Genomic DNA, 20,196 nt, shown 5'->3' with positions numbered 1-20,196 from the left:
TGTTTGTCTCTGTTTTGATCTCACATTTTGAAAACAGAGGCTGTCTTTAGATGTCCATCCTTGGCTTGGAGCCGTGTGTAAGGACAATATGCTAGCAATTGAGCTGAGCAAAGAAGCAGCCCTTCTGCCAGGGACTCCCCCCATGTCCGAATCTGCCCTTTCTTTCAGACCAGTCTCCACAGAAAAAAACATTCAGTATCCTGCCAGGATTCCAGGAGCCAAGGAGGGAGAAAGCACGACAAATTTCACTTTATCCCTGATTCTAGTATAAGAATGCATTCAACATACCACACTTTACCTGAAGTTTTCCATAATAAAAATTTTAAAACTATATGCAGATAACCCACAATGGAGAAAATAGATAATTCATGACAAAAACATTTCAATTGCTATGGTTTTGAAGATTGTAAGTGGTGCAGTAACATCCCTCAGAATATCAAGATTAATGATCTCTACCTTAAGACATTATTTACTTTCTATGGGAAGACTCCCTATAGATTACATGACAACTAAAACATCACCTTAATTCCAAGAATAAATCTTTAAAAGAGCAAGCACAAATAGACCTGAGCCTACAATTGAGGAAGACTGTAAATTTTACAGAAGTATGTCTCAAGGAAAGTTTTACAGGCACTGACATCTGAACAAGATCTTGATCAAGGAGCAGTACCTGTTATAATGTACTGTTATAATCCCAGCTACAACTATATGACTCTTAAGTTACTACAAGTTCCTTACCTATAAAGTGGATGTAATAATACCTACCCTTGTGAGATGAGATAATAAATGTAAAATGTTTAGCAAGTTACCATTCAGCAGTTAAAGAAAGATGAACTGGTTTCTCTGAACCAAGGAAGGGGTATTCAAAGTAGGATTATTCTCTAAACAGAAATCCTGTGTGACCCTCCCATTTAACCATTACTTCAAAAGTTCCATCTAAGTCCTAATCGGCATTTTTCCTGTTACACCTCATAATTCCATGAATGCTTGTCAGAAAAAAAAAAAACAAATTACTACTCTTACTATGGTACCAAATGTTAAAACAAGAATATACAACAGTCAGTTATTACCTTCACAGTGGTTCTGTCAACTTTACAAAACAGATTTTCACAATTAAAAATTGATATTTATACACATACACATACACACACACACACACACACACACACACATACACACACACACAAATATTCTAACAGTATTTTGTTTCTTTTCTTTTAAAGGTTAGCAAAACAGACCTTAAGAGAAATACATGCTGGCATCACACATAGATATATCTCCCTGGTTTACAAGGTCCTGTTTTTTTCCCCTTGTTTCTTTAATATGACAGACTACACACATATCTCAATATGACATTTCCTTGCCAACATAAATATAGGATGAATTTGAACTTATATCCCCAAAACTGTGTAAGTAACCATAAACAAAAGTATATATGGAAAAGTCTCACGCTGTAATAACCCGAGTAAAATTTATGGGACTAAATTTGTAGAGTCTCAAAATCAGAGGATGAATCACAGGCCAAGTGTCAGAAAATTAGAGGACCCCTACCCTTGGAAAGTGACTGCTGCAGAAGTCTTTCTTCTGTAAATATCCTGATGCCTCTTATAGCACCAAACAGATATTGAGAACAATGGGAGTGCAAAGCTCCAGTTTACAGTTTTTTCACCACAAACATCAGTCACTGAAAAAACTTCACCACATCTTTCTAGCTCTATAGTCACATGAACTAGTTCTATAATTTATTTGCCTAAATTGCCTAATCCTCACTGAAACCATCTGCCCCATCTCCTGTCCAGGTACAATGACTGTTTCAAGCTCTCAGCCTCCTTCCTTAATTTTCTTCAAGTTTCAATTCTCTTCCTCATTTCATAATTACAGGAAATTATTTTCTTTTTTTATTGTAAGTTTTTGTCTGTCTTTTTACTAGCAAATTTATTTGATGCTGATTACTTTATTATACATTGCAATGTTTAGTTAACAGCATGTATATTTTCTACATATAAACAACTGTTAACCATACTGTCTGGTAATCAGAAAACAATATGTTAAACATTTTAAATCTTACGTTTTAGATTTTGTTTATATATAGCCTTTTCATTGTGTTATAAAAAACTGGTTTAATGTTTCTTGATGATGTAAGTTTGCCTTTGCAAAACAAACACTGCCTCCTTTTCAGAAATCCCGGTCAAAGCAAAAACAAATAAAACATAAAAGGATCAGAAAGGAAAACCGTTTTTATATTTGCTGATAACACAATTACAGATTTCCTTTGACTTTTTACTTACTCAACTAAACCACTAGAACTAACAAAATTTACAGGCACGCCTGTAGTTCCAGCTACTTGGAAGGCTGAGACGGAAGAATCGCCGGAGCCCAGCAGGTCGAGGCTGTGGTGACTGGGAGCGGCCACTGCACTCCAGTCTGGGCAATAGAGTGAGACTCCAACTCAAAAGAAAAAAAAAAATTCACAGGGGGAATCCCCAAAAAGCTGAAATTATTTTTTAAAGGGCAGGCCCCTTGTAGTGATTGCCCCGCTAGGTAAGTGTTCTAGAAAATCATTGGCATCAGTGTACCAGCTAGCATTGTTGTGAGAGGCTGTGTTCAGCTTCAGTGAATTTTTGTGAAGAGTCTTTCAACGTGTTTGCCCATTTCATGATGGGTGATTTACGAACACACCTGCCCACACCGTGCTGTGTGTTCACCAGTTTTTGTCCCAAAATGGCATGAGCCCTGTGACTCACCTCCCTATTCAGCCAATCTCGTCCTGATTTACTTTTTTTGTTTCCCCAGATGAAAAAAGTCCTCACAGGAGAAACATTTTGCCAATGTGGAATGTGGTAAAGGTGAAACAAAAAACAGCAGAAGCACTAAAAGATCTCAAAATTGATGAGTTCAAAAACTGGTTTGAGCAGTGGAAAAAGAGTCTCAAGAGGCATGCTCCATCAAACGGAAAGTACCTTGAAGGTGACTGAAACTTAAACATGTAAGAATAAATATACAATTTTTTATAACTAAATTCCAGGGTTTTTTTTTAAGTCCCCCTAATATACCTATACTCAAATGTAAAACTATGTGAGCTATGTACCAATGACATTATCAAAAATTATGCAAATTTACTTAAATGCTAAATGAAAATACTCAGTAGTAATTGTTTAAAGTACATTTTTCTCTTGTAACTGAAAACTGATAAGGTTAAGAAATACATAAAATTGCTGAATTTACAATATGTTTCTTGTAATTTAAACAATTATAGATCAGTCTGAAATCAAAGATTTGTAAATTTTTCAAAAGTCAGTGTCACTAACCATTTAAGCACTAGAAATAATTTGAGTGTTTTTTAAATTTCCACAAAAATCCCCATCATCCTCTCATTGCTTCTAAGCAGATAAGATTTAATTCATTCATCCATTCAATTTAAGAGTCTACTATGTGTTAGGCACTGGGAATGCAGCAATAGACAGGTTCCTTGCCTCATGAGGTGGGTGTATATTTCACCGAGGGACAGCAAAAAATTCAAACAAGTAAGTACACTATACAGTATGTTAGATGGTGATAAATGCAAAAAAAACAAAAACAAAAGATAAGGCAGAGAACTCAGGTGGGGAGTATGGTAATGGCAGGAAGAAGGCTCCGTATTAAATACAGTAGTCAAAGAAGGACATACTTATTGTGCAAACCAGAACACTCAGGGTGCTGGGAGTGAGGATGCTAAATGAATGGAACAGTGGGACAATAAGCGTAAACTGGGATACACTGTTATCCTCCCTAACTGAGGTCACAGTTGAGCAAAAACCAAGTGTCCACTAAAAGCTCTAAAACTTTATACAAAGAGGAAAAAATTGGGGAAAACTAGCAGCCTTTTCCCCAAATCCAAATAATGAGAACAAGTGAAAGATTATGAGAGATAAAGAAGGTTTAATATCCATCACATTATTTGTGTGGGTGAGGGATTTGATGCTACTAATATTCAAAATAGAAATGAAAGGGGAGAGTCTGCCAGTCTTTCTGTTATGGCATCTGTTGTGAGAACCAGAACAAAGAATGTGTTTCCTACAGGAGGATATTCAAGGTCAATTCACTTCTTTCATTATTTTTTTAAATGTGGATTAGAATTATCTGCAACTGTGGTTTACTTCTTTTTCTGTGACTTCCTTTTATTCTATGCCTGTGTCTCTGGTAAAGGAGCAATCTGGTGGGCAAAGAAGAATCAGGAAGAGGACTATAATCTCCTACTCACTCTGTTACGGCTACAAAGCCATTCTCCCAACCCAATGTCCTTGCTCTACTTATGTGATCAACTTGGAGTTTTCTTCTCCCAGATATCCTCCTGGCTAACTCCGTCATTTCCTTCAGGTCTTCAATAAAATGCGACCGTCACAACATCGCCTACCTAGACGTTCTATATAAGATTGTCAATTGTAGGCCAGGCTCGGTGTGGCTCAGCCTGTAATTCCAGCACTTTGGGAGGCTGAGGTGAGTGGATTGCCTGAGCCCATGGGTTTGAGACCAGCCCAGGCAACTTGGCAAGACCTTGTCTCTACAATAAGTCAAAAAATTAGCCAGGTGTGGTAGCGTGCACCTGTAGTTCCGGTTACTTGGAAGGCTGAGGTGGAAGGATTGCCTGAACCCAGCAGGTCGACGCTGGGGTGGCCATGAGCATGCTACTGCACTTGAGCCTGGGCGACAGAGTAAGACTCTGACTCAAAAAAAAAAAAAAGAAAAGAAAAGAAAACAGGCACTGGAGTCAGAATGCCACTACTCAGAACCTGGCTCTTCTTTTATTAGTCAAGTAACTACTGCCAGGGTACTTGATATCTCAGTTCCTCAAAGATCTCATCTGTAAAATGGGGATATCAGTAATTCCTATCTCAGAGGACTTTTCAAAGAATTAAATGGAATGATATATATGTGTTTGTGTGCATGTGTAAATATTCAGAACATGCCAAGGTGTGACAGTATGTGATGAGTAAGTTTTCGCTGTTATCAAAAGATGCACAGTTCTTTTAAAATGCCACCATTTGAAGCAGGAAAAAAATTACACAAAAGAATTAGTGAAATATTCAAACAAGTCTGTAAGAATTAACAATAGCTCAAGACTAAAGCAGTACCATAACTGTTCACTCACTTATTAACCATCCACTATGAGCAGAATGCTTTTACTCTAAGTGAAAAAACAAAACAAACACAAGGTAATTAGAATGTCCAAAAGTTTGATATGGAAGTTTTTTTCTGACAGTTCAATGATTTTAAAACTATTGTCTACAAAGCAATATATATTAATCACAGGATTTCAGCTCTGAAAGAGCCTTTAAAATCACCAAAGCTAACCCTATATAGAATTTATTCATCCATTAAAGTAACAATCATTTTTGTCAACTATTTGTCAAACAAAAAAAAAAACCCCTGACATTATCCTTGACTATGTTAAGTTTACAGTCTAGTAGAAGAGATAAATCAAACAAGTAAAATACACAATGACAAATCACAGTAAATACTGTGTATGGCCAGAAGAAAGGCTACAGGAGGGAACATCAGACAGAACTTGGTTTAGATTGGGAGGAATGAAAGCTCATTTAAGCTGAGACTTGAAAAGTAAGTAGGCATTGACAAGTCAGCGAATTCAGAGAAAACAGTTCCAGGAAGAGGCAACAGCAAGTATAAAGGGTCTCAGAGGAAGAGTTTTGGGTGTTCAAGGCACTGAAAAGCCAAAATAACTGTATTGTTAATGAGCAAGAGGACAACAGCAATGCTGGAGAAATAGGGGAAAGACCAAATCAGGTGAGACCTTGCAGGCTTCGTTAAAGATAACATTGCATCCAAGTCTAATACGGAGCCACTGAGGAGTTTTAAGCAGGAAAATAGCATCAGATTTGTGTTTTTACAAAATCACTCTAGCAAATATGTGAAGCATGAACATGTACAGGAACAGGAAGACTAGACAGGAGGCTACCAGAAAGAGAATAGGGCAACGTGGAAAGAGTGAACACAACAGAGACGGACTGAAGTTGAAAATTCTAGACACATTTTGAAGTTGGAATCATCAGGATAAAAGATGGATTCACTATACATAAAATAAAGTCTTCAAGAGGCATCCTGGATCTGTGAACTAAGTGGATTGGGGTTCAACATGCTTATTAAAATAGGAAAGATACAGGGGCAACAATTAAGAGGCTCATCTCTGGCAAAGTATCAGATGTTTATGAAATATACAAATATGCCGGGCACAGTGGCTCATGCCTGTAATCCCAGCAATTTGAGAGGTAGAGGCGAGAGAATTGTCTGAGTCCAGGGATTCAAGACCAGTCTGGGCAACATGGCGAAACCTTGTCTCTACAATAAATTTTTAAAAATTAGCTGGGCGAGGTGGTGCGTGCCTGTAGCTTCAGCTACTTGGAAAGCTGAGGCAGAAGGATCACCTGAGTCCGGCAGGTCGAGGTTGCAGTGGCCGTGAGCATGCCACTGCACTCCAGCCTGGGCAACAGAGTTAAGAATCTTACTTTAAAAAAAAAAAAAAAACTAAAAAAGAAATATACCAACATACATATCAGAAGAGAACATAGTTATCAGAAGAGAAGTTGAACTATATACACAGTGCTATTTGAATAGATAGACAGAAGGTTGGATGAATGGATGATGTTTACTAATATGAATAAACCTCAGTTTAACCACAGCATCCAGAATTACACAAATGAACTATTACTAGTATATTCAATCTCAATCTACTACTGAAAGAAATAGAAGAAATCGACAAACACACTCCTAACAATCAAATCTCTGAAACCTCTTTAATCCTTTCCAGCCTTTCAAAAAGATGAAGCAAATAATGTACAAACTGAAATATCATCAAAGAACTACCCAAACAGGGCATTCTGCACTCAATAGTCTAACACAGCACTGTAAACATTTACATATAATTTTCTAAATTAAAACTGTCTTTGAAAATCTACAAAATCATGATATAGTTAACACATAACAAAATCATTTTTATATACTTTAAAATATAATCTCTCTTGGATGGAACCTAGGGTGAATTCTTTACACCAAACAGTATAACAGTATAAAACAGTATAACAATATAAAAACTTTGTGTTAGAAAACATGCCAGAGTACTTTAAGGATACCTTAAAAGTTTCAGTTCAAAATATACAAATATAGGTCTACTCTATTATTTTTAGCTTGTCCTGGTATTTTACGTGTCTTCTTAAACTGGGACACTGCTATTTTTTGAGGTTAATGTGACTGATAAAATCAAATGTGTGGTTTAGAATGTCTAACTGTAGACAGAGATTTGTATGTTCTTGGAATCTGCAGTTTTTACTTTGTCTTTATCTACAAGTTGTAACTTTTATTCTTGAAAATAACCAATTCAGCCATTTCCTATATGCCAACATCTTTGTCCTTATCACATAGATAAAAATTAACCAGAATAAAAACAGAAGGCTTCCTGCCTTTCTGTCCTGGTGTAAGAGTAACATGAGAAGGTAGAGAGGAAGTTTACTAAGATAGCTGCGCACTGGGTGATCACAGTAGAAGCAATATGTGTAGCCTGACAAGGGGACAGGATGACAAGCTCCTTGATGCTGTCAGAACCTCCTCTTGAACTATTTAAAAGCAATACCATTCATCTGAGAAGATGGCTTGCTCCAGCCCTACAAATGAAACTGACTCTGACCCTTGACACTGTCCCTACCTTTTCCCATCTTTTCTACATGTGAGTTCTCTCTCTCTCACACCCAACCCCAACTTCTATAATAATGCATATTCCAGTTAAAAATATCTCTACGCATTTGCTGACAGATAGCAAACTGAAAGATAAGTTTCTTCAATCAATTGTTTCAGGATAAACAAAAACACTACAATCTCTCTTTTCTTCCAAAGTTCACATTTCTAAAGTGAATAAAAAGAAATCCAGCAGCTGATAATATCCCATTGCTACTGGACATGTAAATCTTGAAACTAGCTTAAACTTTGTGAGAAAAATCAGAGTGCCTTATTCTTAATAATCACTGCTAACAGAGAAGGCAGCACAATGCAAACGAATCCTAGCAAGCCTAGGAAAAGACCAAAATTCTCAATAAATATAGAACTCTTTGCCTCTGAGTACTCACTGTGGGTCATGCTCACTTACACTCTATGATACAGTTCTGATGCTAAGAAACTATACTTTAGTTCCCATACCCAATGCCTTTTAAAATTCAAGCATTTGAATTTAACTCAGCAAAACTTTACTCTGAATATCTAACTACGTAATGGAGTGAAAGGTGCTTTGTACAGATACCATCATACTAAAAACAGTTCTGTTGTATAAATGTTTAAAAGCCTAGAAAAGAGTTAATAGACGACAGTGACAACTAGATAACTAAAAACAAATTTAATGGTGAAACTGCAGTTTGGTACTAACACACCAATAAATAAACTGATGTCACTAAAATTTTCATCCTAAAAACTAAATTAAATCAATCTGTAGTTCTGCTTATAAAACTTCAGCTTTTTTTTACCAAGTGCAGGTTCCTCCTTTCAAAATTCCTTCCTAAGAGGATGAACATATTTAAATATATTTGAAATAATAAATATTTTTATTAAATTTTTCATTAAGAACTTTATCTATTAAATATTCTCTACTACTGTAAGCAAAACAGATGAATTTGGTTTTACTCATGCACAAATTATACGGCATTTTCAATGTCTAAATATGCTTTCCCAATACTGTCTTTGAGTATTATAATGAAAATACTATATTTTACATTCATATTCTTAAATAAAAACTTTAACAGTATTGAAATTGAAAGATGAGTGTTCATAGTACTTCTAAACCCATTTTACAATAATATGGAATTTCAAATTAGGTATATAATGTTTATAGTGAGCAAAGAAAATAAATTTTTAAAATTACAAAATCATGGATACTCTTATCTCCTGCAGCTCTGTTTAAGCTAACATTAGTCTTTTTATTCCTTAAACATTTCCATACCAGAGAATAAATAGAAATGTCTAGATTAAAAGAAAACAAAACTTTTAAGAGACACAGGACAGAACATTAAAAGATAATTTAACTCACTTGAAATTCATTTCCATAAAAATATTTTTACCATTTAAAAACCTACCAAATTGGTTTTATGCAATAGTTGTAAACTCGCACCCACATTAACTTCCATTTTTCTCAAGTTTAATTGTAAAGCTATCTGTGAATCTATAGAAATAAATACATTCTGAAAAATTCATTCACTTGTTTAGTGCAAAAGCATGTATTTAAATAAAATATAAGCTGAACAGATTTTTAAGTTATTTATACCTTTAGCCCAACACATTGGAAATGGACTACAGCCGCTTTTCTCCATATAGATGGCACCTGCTGGTTTCAGGGCCTCTTGGCCTGCCAGTTCCAACAACATGCACCCAGTCCTATAAAGATCAAGCCAGGAGTCCGCACACAAAGTCCCAGTTCATCGCTCCAATAGTATTTGCTTCGATCCACAAGCAACACTAAGCTTCCCCTGTGTGCTCCTTTTTTTCAGAGCTTGAAGCAAAATTTGGGAGGTGTTCCTTCTGTAATATTTTCCAGTAGCTTGAAGAATGCCTCTCAGTTACAGAATCTTCTCATGCTTCCGCAATCTGAAACACAGACCATCCTGGCCAGATTAAGCTACTGAACAGAATGAAACCAGCTAGTACTGTAATGTGACCCCATGGGTCTCTGTTCCTAGATTCATTCAGGAAAGGAGAGAGAGGGGGAGTGAGGGAGAAAAAAGAAGGAAACTAGGGAGGAAAAAAAAGGCCAGTAGCGACTATCTTATTAATATGCTAATCTCACCCTTTTGTTCAATTCATTCAGCAGTTCTGTTTACAAAACTGACAGCCGTTTCTAAAATTGAGTAAGCTGTAAATCAAGTCTGACCCAGATCATGTAGATGGCTGTAGATGACTTCTCAAACCATTCTGTTTTCAGCCATGTCTTTGTCATTTTATCAACCTAATACTGATCTTAGAATTAAAATAATAACCTTAATGAAATAAAAATTTTGAAAAAAAGTACTGATGAACATTAAAAACAAGTCTGCAAATAAATATGTCTATAGGAAACTAAATAAATTTTTAAGAAAATACTTTTCCTGACTGATACCTTCATATTAAGTTTATAAATTGACAACACCAGAAAACATAAAAACAAGAATTTGAGGTAGCCAGATTCTTTAAAATTAGCTTACAGGGTATTAAGGAATCCAAGATGGATGATGTCTTTTCTTAGCTACAAGATATGGGAGCAATAAACTCATACAAAGAAGTAGGACAGGAAAACACCCTTACAGTCTGTACTAGTAACATTTTTAAGATGCAAAGCTACTAGTTTTTCCATTCAAACTGTGAGATGGTCAAGGTCATCTCAAAACTTTAGCTATTTGAACTCATCCCACTTAAGCAGTAAGATAATACATAACTAGGCTCCCGGTGCCTTTGTTCTCTGAACATATGCCACACACACTGAAGCTCTATACAATTCTAGCCCTCCTAATGTGTGGGTAGTTTTGTAGTACAATTCTATTAACTAATACAAAATAAAGTACTTTACTTAACTGTGAAAATGACCAAAGTTTTGTTTAAGAAATCACTAACTTCTGAAAACAAGAGCTGAACAAAGGCAGGAGAGAACAAGTGGTGCATCTGTGTCCATTGATGCCCCAGGACAACTGCATCATTTCTAACATGCTACTCTTGATGAAGGCTTTGTCCTGAGGTCTACTTTCAGGCTCCTAACAGTAGCCAGAGTTCAAGTGACCTCTTCTATGCTCCAGTGAAAACATATCATTCACCAGTGTGAATTCTGACCCGAGGCAACACTAGGAAGACAGGGGTTCCAGAAAAACACAAACAAGCAAGCAAGCTAGAAAAAGAACAGAAGAAACAAGCAAATAAAACATGAAAAAAATCCCCAGCATCCACCATTATTGAGAAGAGATCAAGACCATAAAGGACCACTGCCATGATGGGAAGGATAAAAAGTACATCCACATCACAACAAAGTATGATATCTGACTCACTCCCATAAGAATGACTGGGAGTTTCATCTGAGCCATCAACTAACAGACCGTACAAATAACCCAAACAAACTATTAGTCCATCTTGGAAATTACGACTCTCAAAAGTTAAAAAATAAAAACTACCTTTACAAGTTATCTACTATTTTCTACACTCCAAATACTGATTATATCTAAATTTCACATCTCTTAAGCAAACTCAGCACTACTGCATTTCCTTTAAAGATGACCGCACTAACGCAAAGGCCAGGGCCATATGACTAGGAAGAAGCACAGCCACTAAATCCACTCACTCACCTATGTCACCTGGGTCTTCCCACCACAGCACTCTACCCTATCCCAGAAATAATTTTTGAGCCAGACTGAATAGCTGCCACAGGACTTAATGAGCAGAAGAGAGAGTGGTTCAGGCAAAGGGAGGTGATGACCAGAGCTAATGCAGTTGCAGTGACAGAGGGGACAAAATGACAAACTTGAGAAAAGTGAGTGTGAAGAATGAGGGAAAGGGATGAACCTATTTTCTGACTTTAAAGTGACCAGTAGACGAGAGCTTTCTTTCCCATCCCCCTCATATTTCATAATTTATTTCAATATCCAAATATATTCGCCTCCTAATGTACAAGATCCTGAGAGTATGAAAAGATATAAAAAAGCATAAATTCCTACAGGCCAGAGACCAAGGTGGCTAAATAGAGATCAGACTGAAGAAGCAGCTACGGAAATGTTAGGAACCAAGTCAGGACTCTGAGAAGAAAGAGATGAAGAGGATGAAGGTGATACTGTGGACAATAACCCTGTACCTTTTGGTGAGCAACTACAAACTAGTTATACATAAAATAATTGCATTTAATCCATAACATAATCCCAGTGAAGTAGCTACTTCTTTGCTCTCAGAGGGGAAAATTAAGTTCAGAGCCATTAAGAAACTTGCCTAAGGTCAACAGCTGAAAAATGATGCAAGTGGTACTAGCTAGTTTGGTGATAACATTACTCTTATTTTTTTCCTGCTACATGTTAAAGACAAATTGTGCTTTCATATTCCTAATCCAGAACATCTTGAAAAGAACAGAAATAGCCTATCGTTAATGACAACATAAGTCAAAAAAGTAAGCAATCTTCTCTGTTCTCTTATGAAATTCTATTTTACAGTCTCCACTCATTAAAAGTTCTGTGATATTTAAATCAAACTCTTTTAGTATCAACATAGTTAAAAAGCAACTCTGGCAAATCCTACTTAATAAGAAAACTCTCCATTAAAATTTCCAGCAAATATATTGCTATTTGTTAAGATCCAAAACCTTAGTCACCGTTGACTTCTCGAATTACTTCAATGCGATGTCAGCAAAACCCATTATTCTTACCTTCAAAATATAGCCAGAACCCATGTATTTCTCACCAAGTCTCCAGTCCTCACCCTGGCACAGGCTGCCAGGGCTACAAGGTACAGGCCTCCTACCTGGCCTCTTTGCTCCAGTTTTCCTTGCCCTACACTCTATTCATGACCCAGCAGTTGTACTGATCTTTCTAAAACATCAATTACACCATCTCACTCCTCTGTTCAAAATTCACCAACAGTTACCCAATTTCCACAGAATCCCCCCCCCACATATTCTTAGCATGATATGTAAGGCCCTGCACAACGTGACTCCTCTGTCAACACCCCAGTCTCTGTTCCATGTCCTAGCATCCCCAGCTCACTCCATTTCCCCACCATGTCTTGGTTATCAAGTGTCATCTCCTCAGCAAGGCCTATCCTGACCACCCCATCTAAAATTGCATGTTTTATTCACTCTTCCTGCTTTGTTCTTCCCTTACCCCTCCACAGCACTTACACCTTCTAAAATACCTCTTGACTTACTTAAGCATTAAGCTGATTGCCTGGTTGCCCCCACTGCAATGCAAACTCCGTGACAGAAGAGAAGTTTGTCTTGTCTGTTCTATACATATTGTCTCCAGGGCCTTACAAAAATGGTAAGATGTGTAGGCCATATTCCACACAATTCTTATATCACCTCTTGGTGTAAGAAGTTAAAAGAGAGAATTTACTTTTTGAGGCTATGGCCACAGAGAAGGTATGTAGATGTTCTAGACATCAATGACAGTGTGGCCTGCCTCAATCCTGGGCACTGGTTCACCTCTAGGTCTCAGCACAGTACAGAGGCTTATAAATATTTATTTACACAATAAGTGAACCAAACATTATGAAAACTCTGCTTTTTCGAGAATGTTAAAGAAAAACAGACAAAGTTTAGGAAAATCATGTAGACTGTCTTTCCTACCCCACACAAAAAATAATATATACAACTGTAGTGCTGTGATACTACACTGTTTACTGCAAAATTTAGTAAAGCAAAAATGGTGTGTGAGATTAGATAAAAATCAATAGGTTAACCAACAATGCTATGAGCAAGATCAGTAAGCAGAAAAGAGAACTCCAGGCCCCTTCACATGGCATACAATTTTGTCCAAACTGGCTTTCCTACAGAAACCTGGCCTTAAATGAGAAGATCACTGGGACTAAACTATTAAGGAATGAACTGCTTATAAATGACACCAAAAGCAGTTCACAAAAAATATGAGTCTGACTTTCACAATTCTCATACAGTTATTATTTTATTTGTTTGCCTTACGGAATATCAAATATCAAGGCAAGACAATAGGAGGAATATAAAGAAAAATATTAGCTCGGCTTGGTGACTCAGCCTGTAATCCCAGCGCTTTGGGAGGCTGAGGTGAGTGGATTGCCTGAGCCCGCGGGTTCGAGACCCGCCTGGGCAACTTGGCGAGACCTCATCTCTACAATAAATCAAAAATTAGCCGGGTGTGGTAGCGCGTGCCCGTAGTTCCAGCTACTTGGAAAGCTGAGGCGGAAGGATCGCTGGAGCCCAGCAGGTCGAGGCTGTGGTGGCCGGGAACAACCACTGCATTCCAGTCTGGGTAACAGAGTGAGACTCCAACTCAAAAAAAAAAAAAAAAAAGAAAGAAAGAAAAATATTGATCACATTATATATGCATAATCTACATTTATCTTCTATTACCTCTTTTATGTTTGCATTAATCAAGGGGTTACAGATTTGAATAACTTCAACATTTTAAAAATGTGGTTCTCCCAATTAGTACTTACACTATACCCTATACTGTATCCTATACTAAGCTTAATTCCATTAATATTGCTAATGATCATTTCTGTTATTGTGTCTCACTGTTTCTACCACAAAAGCAAGTAAGTTTTCAAAAATTTTAACCTATCTACAAAAATTATGACTTGGTAAAGATTAACGAAATATTACTTATAATAAAGAACCATAATCATCTTCTGAAGACAAACAGACAATAGGTCTCAAAATACAACAAATTCCAAAAGGTAATGGTATTGGTATTATTCACTTTCCTTACAAAGTTTCATAACAATTACTATACCTCCCTTCCATTACTCTTGAGGAACTCTGGGGAAGCTGAGGAAGGCACTGAAATTGTAACTGGAAGATGCAAAGGAGCCCCAGTTTTGCCTGTGAGACAAAGAAAGAATCATTTCACCATCCTGAACCTCAGTTTCTTCAACTATAAAATGACAATAACAATACGTATCATTTACTGAGTGCTACGTGCCAGTCAAAAAATAGTGTAATAACATTAATAATAAAAATATGATAATGAAGACATAATAATGATCCCAGGTTAATGCTAACTCTGTGCCAAGCCTTGTTCCAACTACTTTTAAAACACTGACTCATCCAGTTATATTAATAACCAACCCCATGAGGTAAGATACTGCTATCCCCATTTTACAAATGAAGCAATCAAAGCATCAAGAGGCCAGGTAACTTAAGGTCACAAGGTCACACAGCTTTTGAGTAGTAAAGTTTGAAATCAAAATCAGGCAGTCTGGCTCCAGAGTCTGATCTTCATCAATTTGCTGCAGTGCTTTATACTTATTTTTTCAATTAACACTTCCAGCAATCAACAACATAGATAATATTACAATCCACATGTGACAAGCAAACACACTGAGGAACAGGGAAATTTAACATACCTAGTATCACTACTAGCTGGTCAGTAGCAGAGCTGGGATAAGCACCAGGTATTCGGACACCAGCTAAATCTCACAATTAAATCACGACCTAACATACCACCTAGCTCTAGTGCTACAAAGGTTTCTAGAGAAAAGTCTGGAAACAGGCCCCATCTGGCCTACAAAGAATGAATGAGGACTAAAGGGACCAAAAGAGGAAAAGAAGAAACACAGCAAAGAATGTGTGAAAGAAGAAACACAGAAAGAATAGGTAAGCTGCTCTCATCCCCACGCAACACCCTAATTCACCCTAATCTTAAGGCTCATGTGATGGTCCCCTGGTAGAAATACTGCCCCAGAATAAACTCAGACAAAAACCATCACCGAGCATGCTACATATGTAGGGGGTACTTGAGAGATGCATCAAAATCATTCAGAAAATAAAATATAACCACTGAATTAACTGACACTGAAATACAAAAAATTGATGGGAAAATTCACCTCTTTTTTTTTTTTTTTCCCCTGAGTTGGAGTCTCACTCCATCGCCCAGGCTGGAGTGCAATGGCAATGCTCACTAGTCACACCAGCATCGACCTGCTGGGCTCAGGCAATCCTTCTGCCTCAGTCTTCCAAGTAGCTGAAACTACAAGCACACGCTACCACACCCAGCTAATTTTTTTATTTATTGTAGAGATGAGGTCTCACCAAGTTGCCCAGACTATTCTCAAACCCATGGACTCATGCAATCCCCTCAACTAGGCCTCCCAAAGTGCTGGGATTACAGGCTTGAGTCACTGTGCCTGGCTGTAAAAACTGAAATTATCAATAAAATCTTATTTAATATTTCTGTCAATTGGGTATGACAATCGCTATCTAAAAACATGTATTCAAGTACCTCTGAAATTAATAACATAAAAACCATTTCCTTTCATTATCTAAAAAAGCAAAAAAGAAAACTTCTGAGCTTATTATTCACCTAAGCAGTGTTTTCATAGACTAATTAATGATCATTTCTCATTTGTTTGGCCATATCAATAGAGATCAAAGCTAAATTCCAGATTTAGAAACTGTTGGAAGACTCATTGACATAAAAAAAATTGTAAGACTCCTGAAACCTGTAACGATGCTGCATTCATTTTTCAAATGCAGTGGCAGAGGCATGAGGACACAGGACAGGACAAGAAGCTCACCAAAACTTTCAAACTATTCACATAAAATAGAGGAGGTTGTTTGTTTTGTTGGTTGGCTTTTTTTTTATTTTATTTTTTGCTTCTATTGACGATAATGTAAATATTTAAAGGCAATCTCAAGTAGTTATTTAATGTTAACATTGCCCAAAACAAGTATAGAACTTTTATTTTATTAAAATGCATAAACAACATCCAATTTCACCACCATAAATTTTTTTACCCTATGAATCTAATTCATCCACAGTTCGATCACTCACCTTATTTAACAAATAACAATAGTATCAAATATTTTGTGCTTTTCAACTTAGGGTAACTCCAAGCTAACTGAGGCAAAGAAAATCCCTGACAAGGTTGTAAAGGTTCTGGATTCCTCATTAGAAAGTGGGTTTTGGGCCGGGCTCGGTGGCTCAGCCTATAATCCCAGCACTTTAGGAGGCTGAGGTGAGTGGACTGCCTGAGCCCACGGGTTTGAGACCAGCCTGGGCAACTTGGTGAGACCTCGTCTCCACAATAAATAATTAGCCAGGCATGGTAGCACGCACCTGTAGTTTTGGCTACTTGAAAGGCTGAGGTAGAAGGATCGCCGGAGCCCAGATGGTCGACAATAGGGTGGCTTTGAGTGTGTCACTGCACTCCAGTCTAGGTGATGGAGTGAGACTCCAACTCAAAAAAAAAAAAAAGAAAAAGAAAAAGAAAGTGAATTTTGAAGTTGCAAACATACAGTCTAGCACCAGGGACTGATGGTATCAGAAGGGCCCCTTGTGGTGAATGTGAATCCCTTCTAGAGCCTACATTTCTCAGCTAAAAAGAGAAATAATATAAAATCAACAATATACATTTAAAATTTATCCTTCATTAATTACGACCTGAAAAAATATTTCTACAATTTGACTCTATGCTGTTTTCAAGAAATATCAGCAACATCTAGTTGGAATTCACCCCTTTCCATAATTCCATTCTGAGCAATACACATACATGACAGAGACAGTTTCTCTTCTTTCCAAACACAGCTACATAGTGGTTGGCTGTCTTTATCAATTTCATGCTTTTGGTTTTGTCAAGCTGTTATCAATTATATTATTCCAGTTTATCAAGAAATTTAGAGAGTCACTTTTCCAATTCTACCTACAATTTTTTATCATTAAAAATGTTAAAACCAGCTGGGCTCGGTGGCTCAGCCTGTAATCCCGCGCCTTTGGGAGGCTAAGGTGAGAGGACTGCTTGAGCCCGGGGGTTCAAGACCCGCCTGGGCAGCGAGACCTCATCTCTACAATAAATCAAAAAAATCAGCCGGGCGTGGTAGCGCATGCCTGTAATTCTGGCTACTCAGAAGGCTGAGGCGGAAGGACCGCCGGAGCCCAGCAGGTCGAGGCTGCGGTGGCCGGGAGTGGCCACTTCACTCCAGTCTGGGCGACAGAGTGAGACTCCAACTCAAAAAAAAAAAAAAAAAAGTTAAGTTAAAACCAACTAAACGCCCATTACGATGGCTACTACTTTTTTTTAACAGAAAATAAGTGTTGGCAAGAATGTGAAGAAATTGGAACACTTGTGCACTGTTAGTGTAATGTAAAATAATAAAACTGCTACAGAAAACAGTATGGAGGTTCCTCAAAAAATTAAAACTAGAACTACCACATGATCCAGGAACCCCACTTCTGAAAGCAGGGTCTTGAAGAAATACTTGCACAGTCATGCTTACAGCAGTATTATTCATGATAGCCAAAAAAGTATAAGCAACCCGAGTGACCATTCACAGAAGAATGGATAAACAAAATGTGGTACACACGAGTGGGTACCCAGAAAAACCAGAATTATCTTTTGGAGGGCAGGCCCCTTGTAGTATAGGATTCTCCCACTAGGTTAGTGTCCTAGGAACCCAGAGTACCAGCTAGTGGTGTGGGAGGCTGCATTCAACTTCAATGAAAATTTATTTGGAGATTGTTTCAACGCGCTTGCCCATTTCATGATGGGGGATTTACCAGCACACCTGCCCACACTGCACTGTTCAACAGCTTTTGACCAAAAATGGCATGACCTCTGTGCCCTACCCTCCCAATTCAACCTTCCTATTCACCTCAAGTGACTTTTGTTGTTTCCCCAGGTGAAAAAAGTCCTCAAAGGGAAACATTTCGTAAACGTGAAAGAGGTGAAACAAAAAACAGCAAAAGCACTAAAAGACATCAAAATCGACAAGTTCAAAAACTGTTTTGAGCTGTGGAAAAGTATCTTGATAGGTGTACTTGATTGGATATGAACAGGTGTGTTGGTGTATGGAGTACTCTGAAGGTGACTGAAGTTTAAACATGTAATACGCAATTTTTAAAAAAATAAATTCCGGTTTTTTTGCCCCTCCCCACCCTGCACATATGAAATGTTACTCAGCCTTGACCACATGCATAAGATTGAAACTGGACTCCTACCTATTACCATACACAAAAACCAACTCTAAATAGATCAAAGATCTAAACGTAAAACCTCAAACTATAAGAACCTTAGAAAATGCAGGAGACACCCTTATGGAAATTGGAACTGGCAATCAGTTTCTGACCAAAACCCCAAGTTTTGCCATAAGAGATAAGATAGACAAATGGGAACTCATCAAACTGAAAAGCTTCTGCAAAGCAAATGAAACCATCAAGAGAGTGGGGAGACAGCCCATAGAATGGGAAAAAATATTTGCCTAATATCCAGGATCTACAAGGAACTCAAATGTGCTGAAAGGAAAAAAAATCAAACAGCCCTATTAAAAAGTGGGCAAAAAGCCGGGCTCAGTGGCTCAGCCTGTAATCCCGCGCTTTGGGAGGCTGAGGTGAGTGGATTGCCTGAGCCCGCGGGTTCGAGACCTGCCTGGACAACTTGGCGAGACCTCATCTCTACAATAAATCAAAAACTAGCCGGGCGTGGTAGCGCACGCCTGTAGTCCCAGCTACTTGGAAGGCTGAGGCGGAAGGATCGCCGGAGCCCAGCAGATTGAGGCTGCGGTGGCCAGGAGCGGCTACTACACTCGAGTCTGGGCAACAGAGTGAGACTCCAACTCAAAAAAAAAAAGTGGGCAAAAGACATGAATAGACACTTCTCTGAAGAAGATATATAGGCAGCCAATAGACACATGAAAAAGTGCTCAGCCTCATTAATCATCAGAGAAATGCAAATCAGAACCACACTGAGAAATCATCTAACCCCAGAAAGAATGGCTATCATTAACAAAACAAACAGCAAATTCTGGCAAGGATTCAGAGAAAAAGGGCACTTCTACACTGCTGGTGGGAATGCAAACTAGTGCAACCTCTTTGGAAAACTGTGGTAATTTCTAAAAGAACTAAACATTGACCTTTCATATGACTCAGCAATCCTCCTACTGGAAATATACCCAGAGGAACTCAAATCATTCTACAAAAAAGATACCTGCACACACATGTTTACTGCAGTACCATTCACAATAGCAAAAACATGGAACCAACTGTGCTGCTCATCGAAACTGGACTTGATTTAAAAATGTGGTACATATACAAAATGGAATATTATGCAGTCATAAAGGACAAACATATGAACTTTGCAGCAATCTGGATGGATTCAGAGTCTATAATACTCAGTGATGTATCACAGAAACAAAGAACAGAGTACCACATGTTCTCACTCTAAGGGACCGTGAACATTTACTATAATACTGTAAGAAAGGGATTGGCAGTGGCAGGACACTGCCAGGGGGAGGATGGGGGGGCACAACATCAATATGGGTACCTGATCTCAGACCAGGCAAAGTGGAGACCTAAGGAAGTTTCAAAGTTTGCCTATACGATGACCACTTGCATACCTAATCTTGAATAAAGATTTTTAAAGATGTACCCCATATCTTTAAAATAAATTAATAAATAAATAATAAAGTATCTAAAGTAGTCAAATTCATAGAGACAGAAAGTAGAATAGTGGTTACCAGGATTGGGGAGTAGGGGCAAA

At 37.7% G+C, this 20,196-nt stretch overlaps 1 protein-coding gene across 9 annotated transcripts in view; it reads right to left on the bottom strand.

Moving 5' to 3' along the window:
• The window catches only part of PTK2 (protein tyrosine kinase 2), a 286,007-nt gene that overhangs the window by 219,377 nt on the left and 46,434 nt on the right, over nt 1-20,196 (bottom strand). For 5 of the 9 annotated variants that reach the window (XM_021707660.1, XM_021707661.1, XM_008048322.2 and 2 more), the window contains exon 4: nt 14,457-14,545. The exons of 1 other annotated variant lie outside the window; for it this stretch is intronic. Coding sequence is in view for 2 of the 8 variants with exons in the window: in XM_021707659.1 (XP_021563334.1) it covers nt 9,296-9,395 (100 nt within the window). In the remaining 6 variants the exon portion in view is untranslated. Of the gene's footprint in view, nt 1-9,295; nt 9,733-14,456; nt 14,555-20,196 lie in introns of those variants that run through there. 3 more of the 9 variants (XM_021707659.1, XM_008048319.2, XM_008048314.2) reach the window with 3 other exon arrangements.

The sequence above is a fragment of the Carlito syrichta genome, unplaced genomic scaffold, assembly GCF_000164805.1.
Source record: "Carlito syrichta isolate Samal-C Ts95f unplaced genomic scaffold, Tarsius_syrichta-2.0.1 Scaffold123331, whole genome shotgun sequence".
Lineage (NCBI taxonomy): Eukaryota > Metazoa > Chordata > Mammalia > Primates > Tarsiidae > Carlito > Carlito syrichta.
This window is presented reverse-complemented; position numbering and strand designations above follow the sequence as displayed.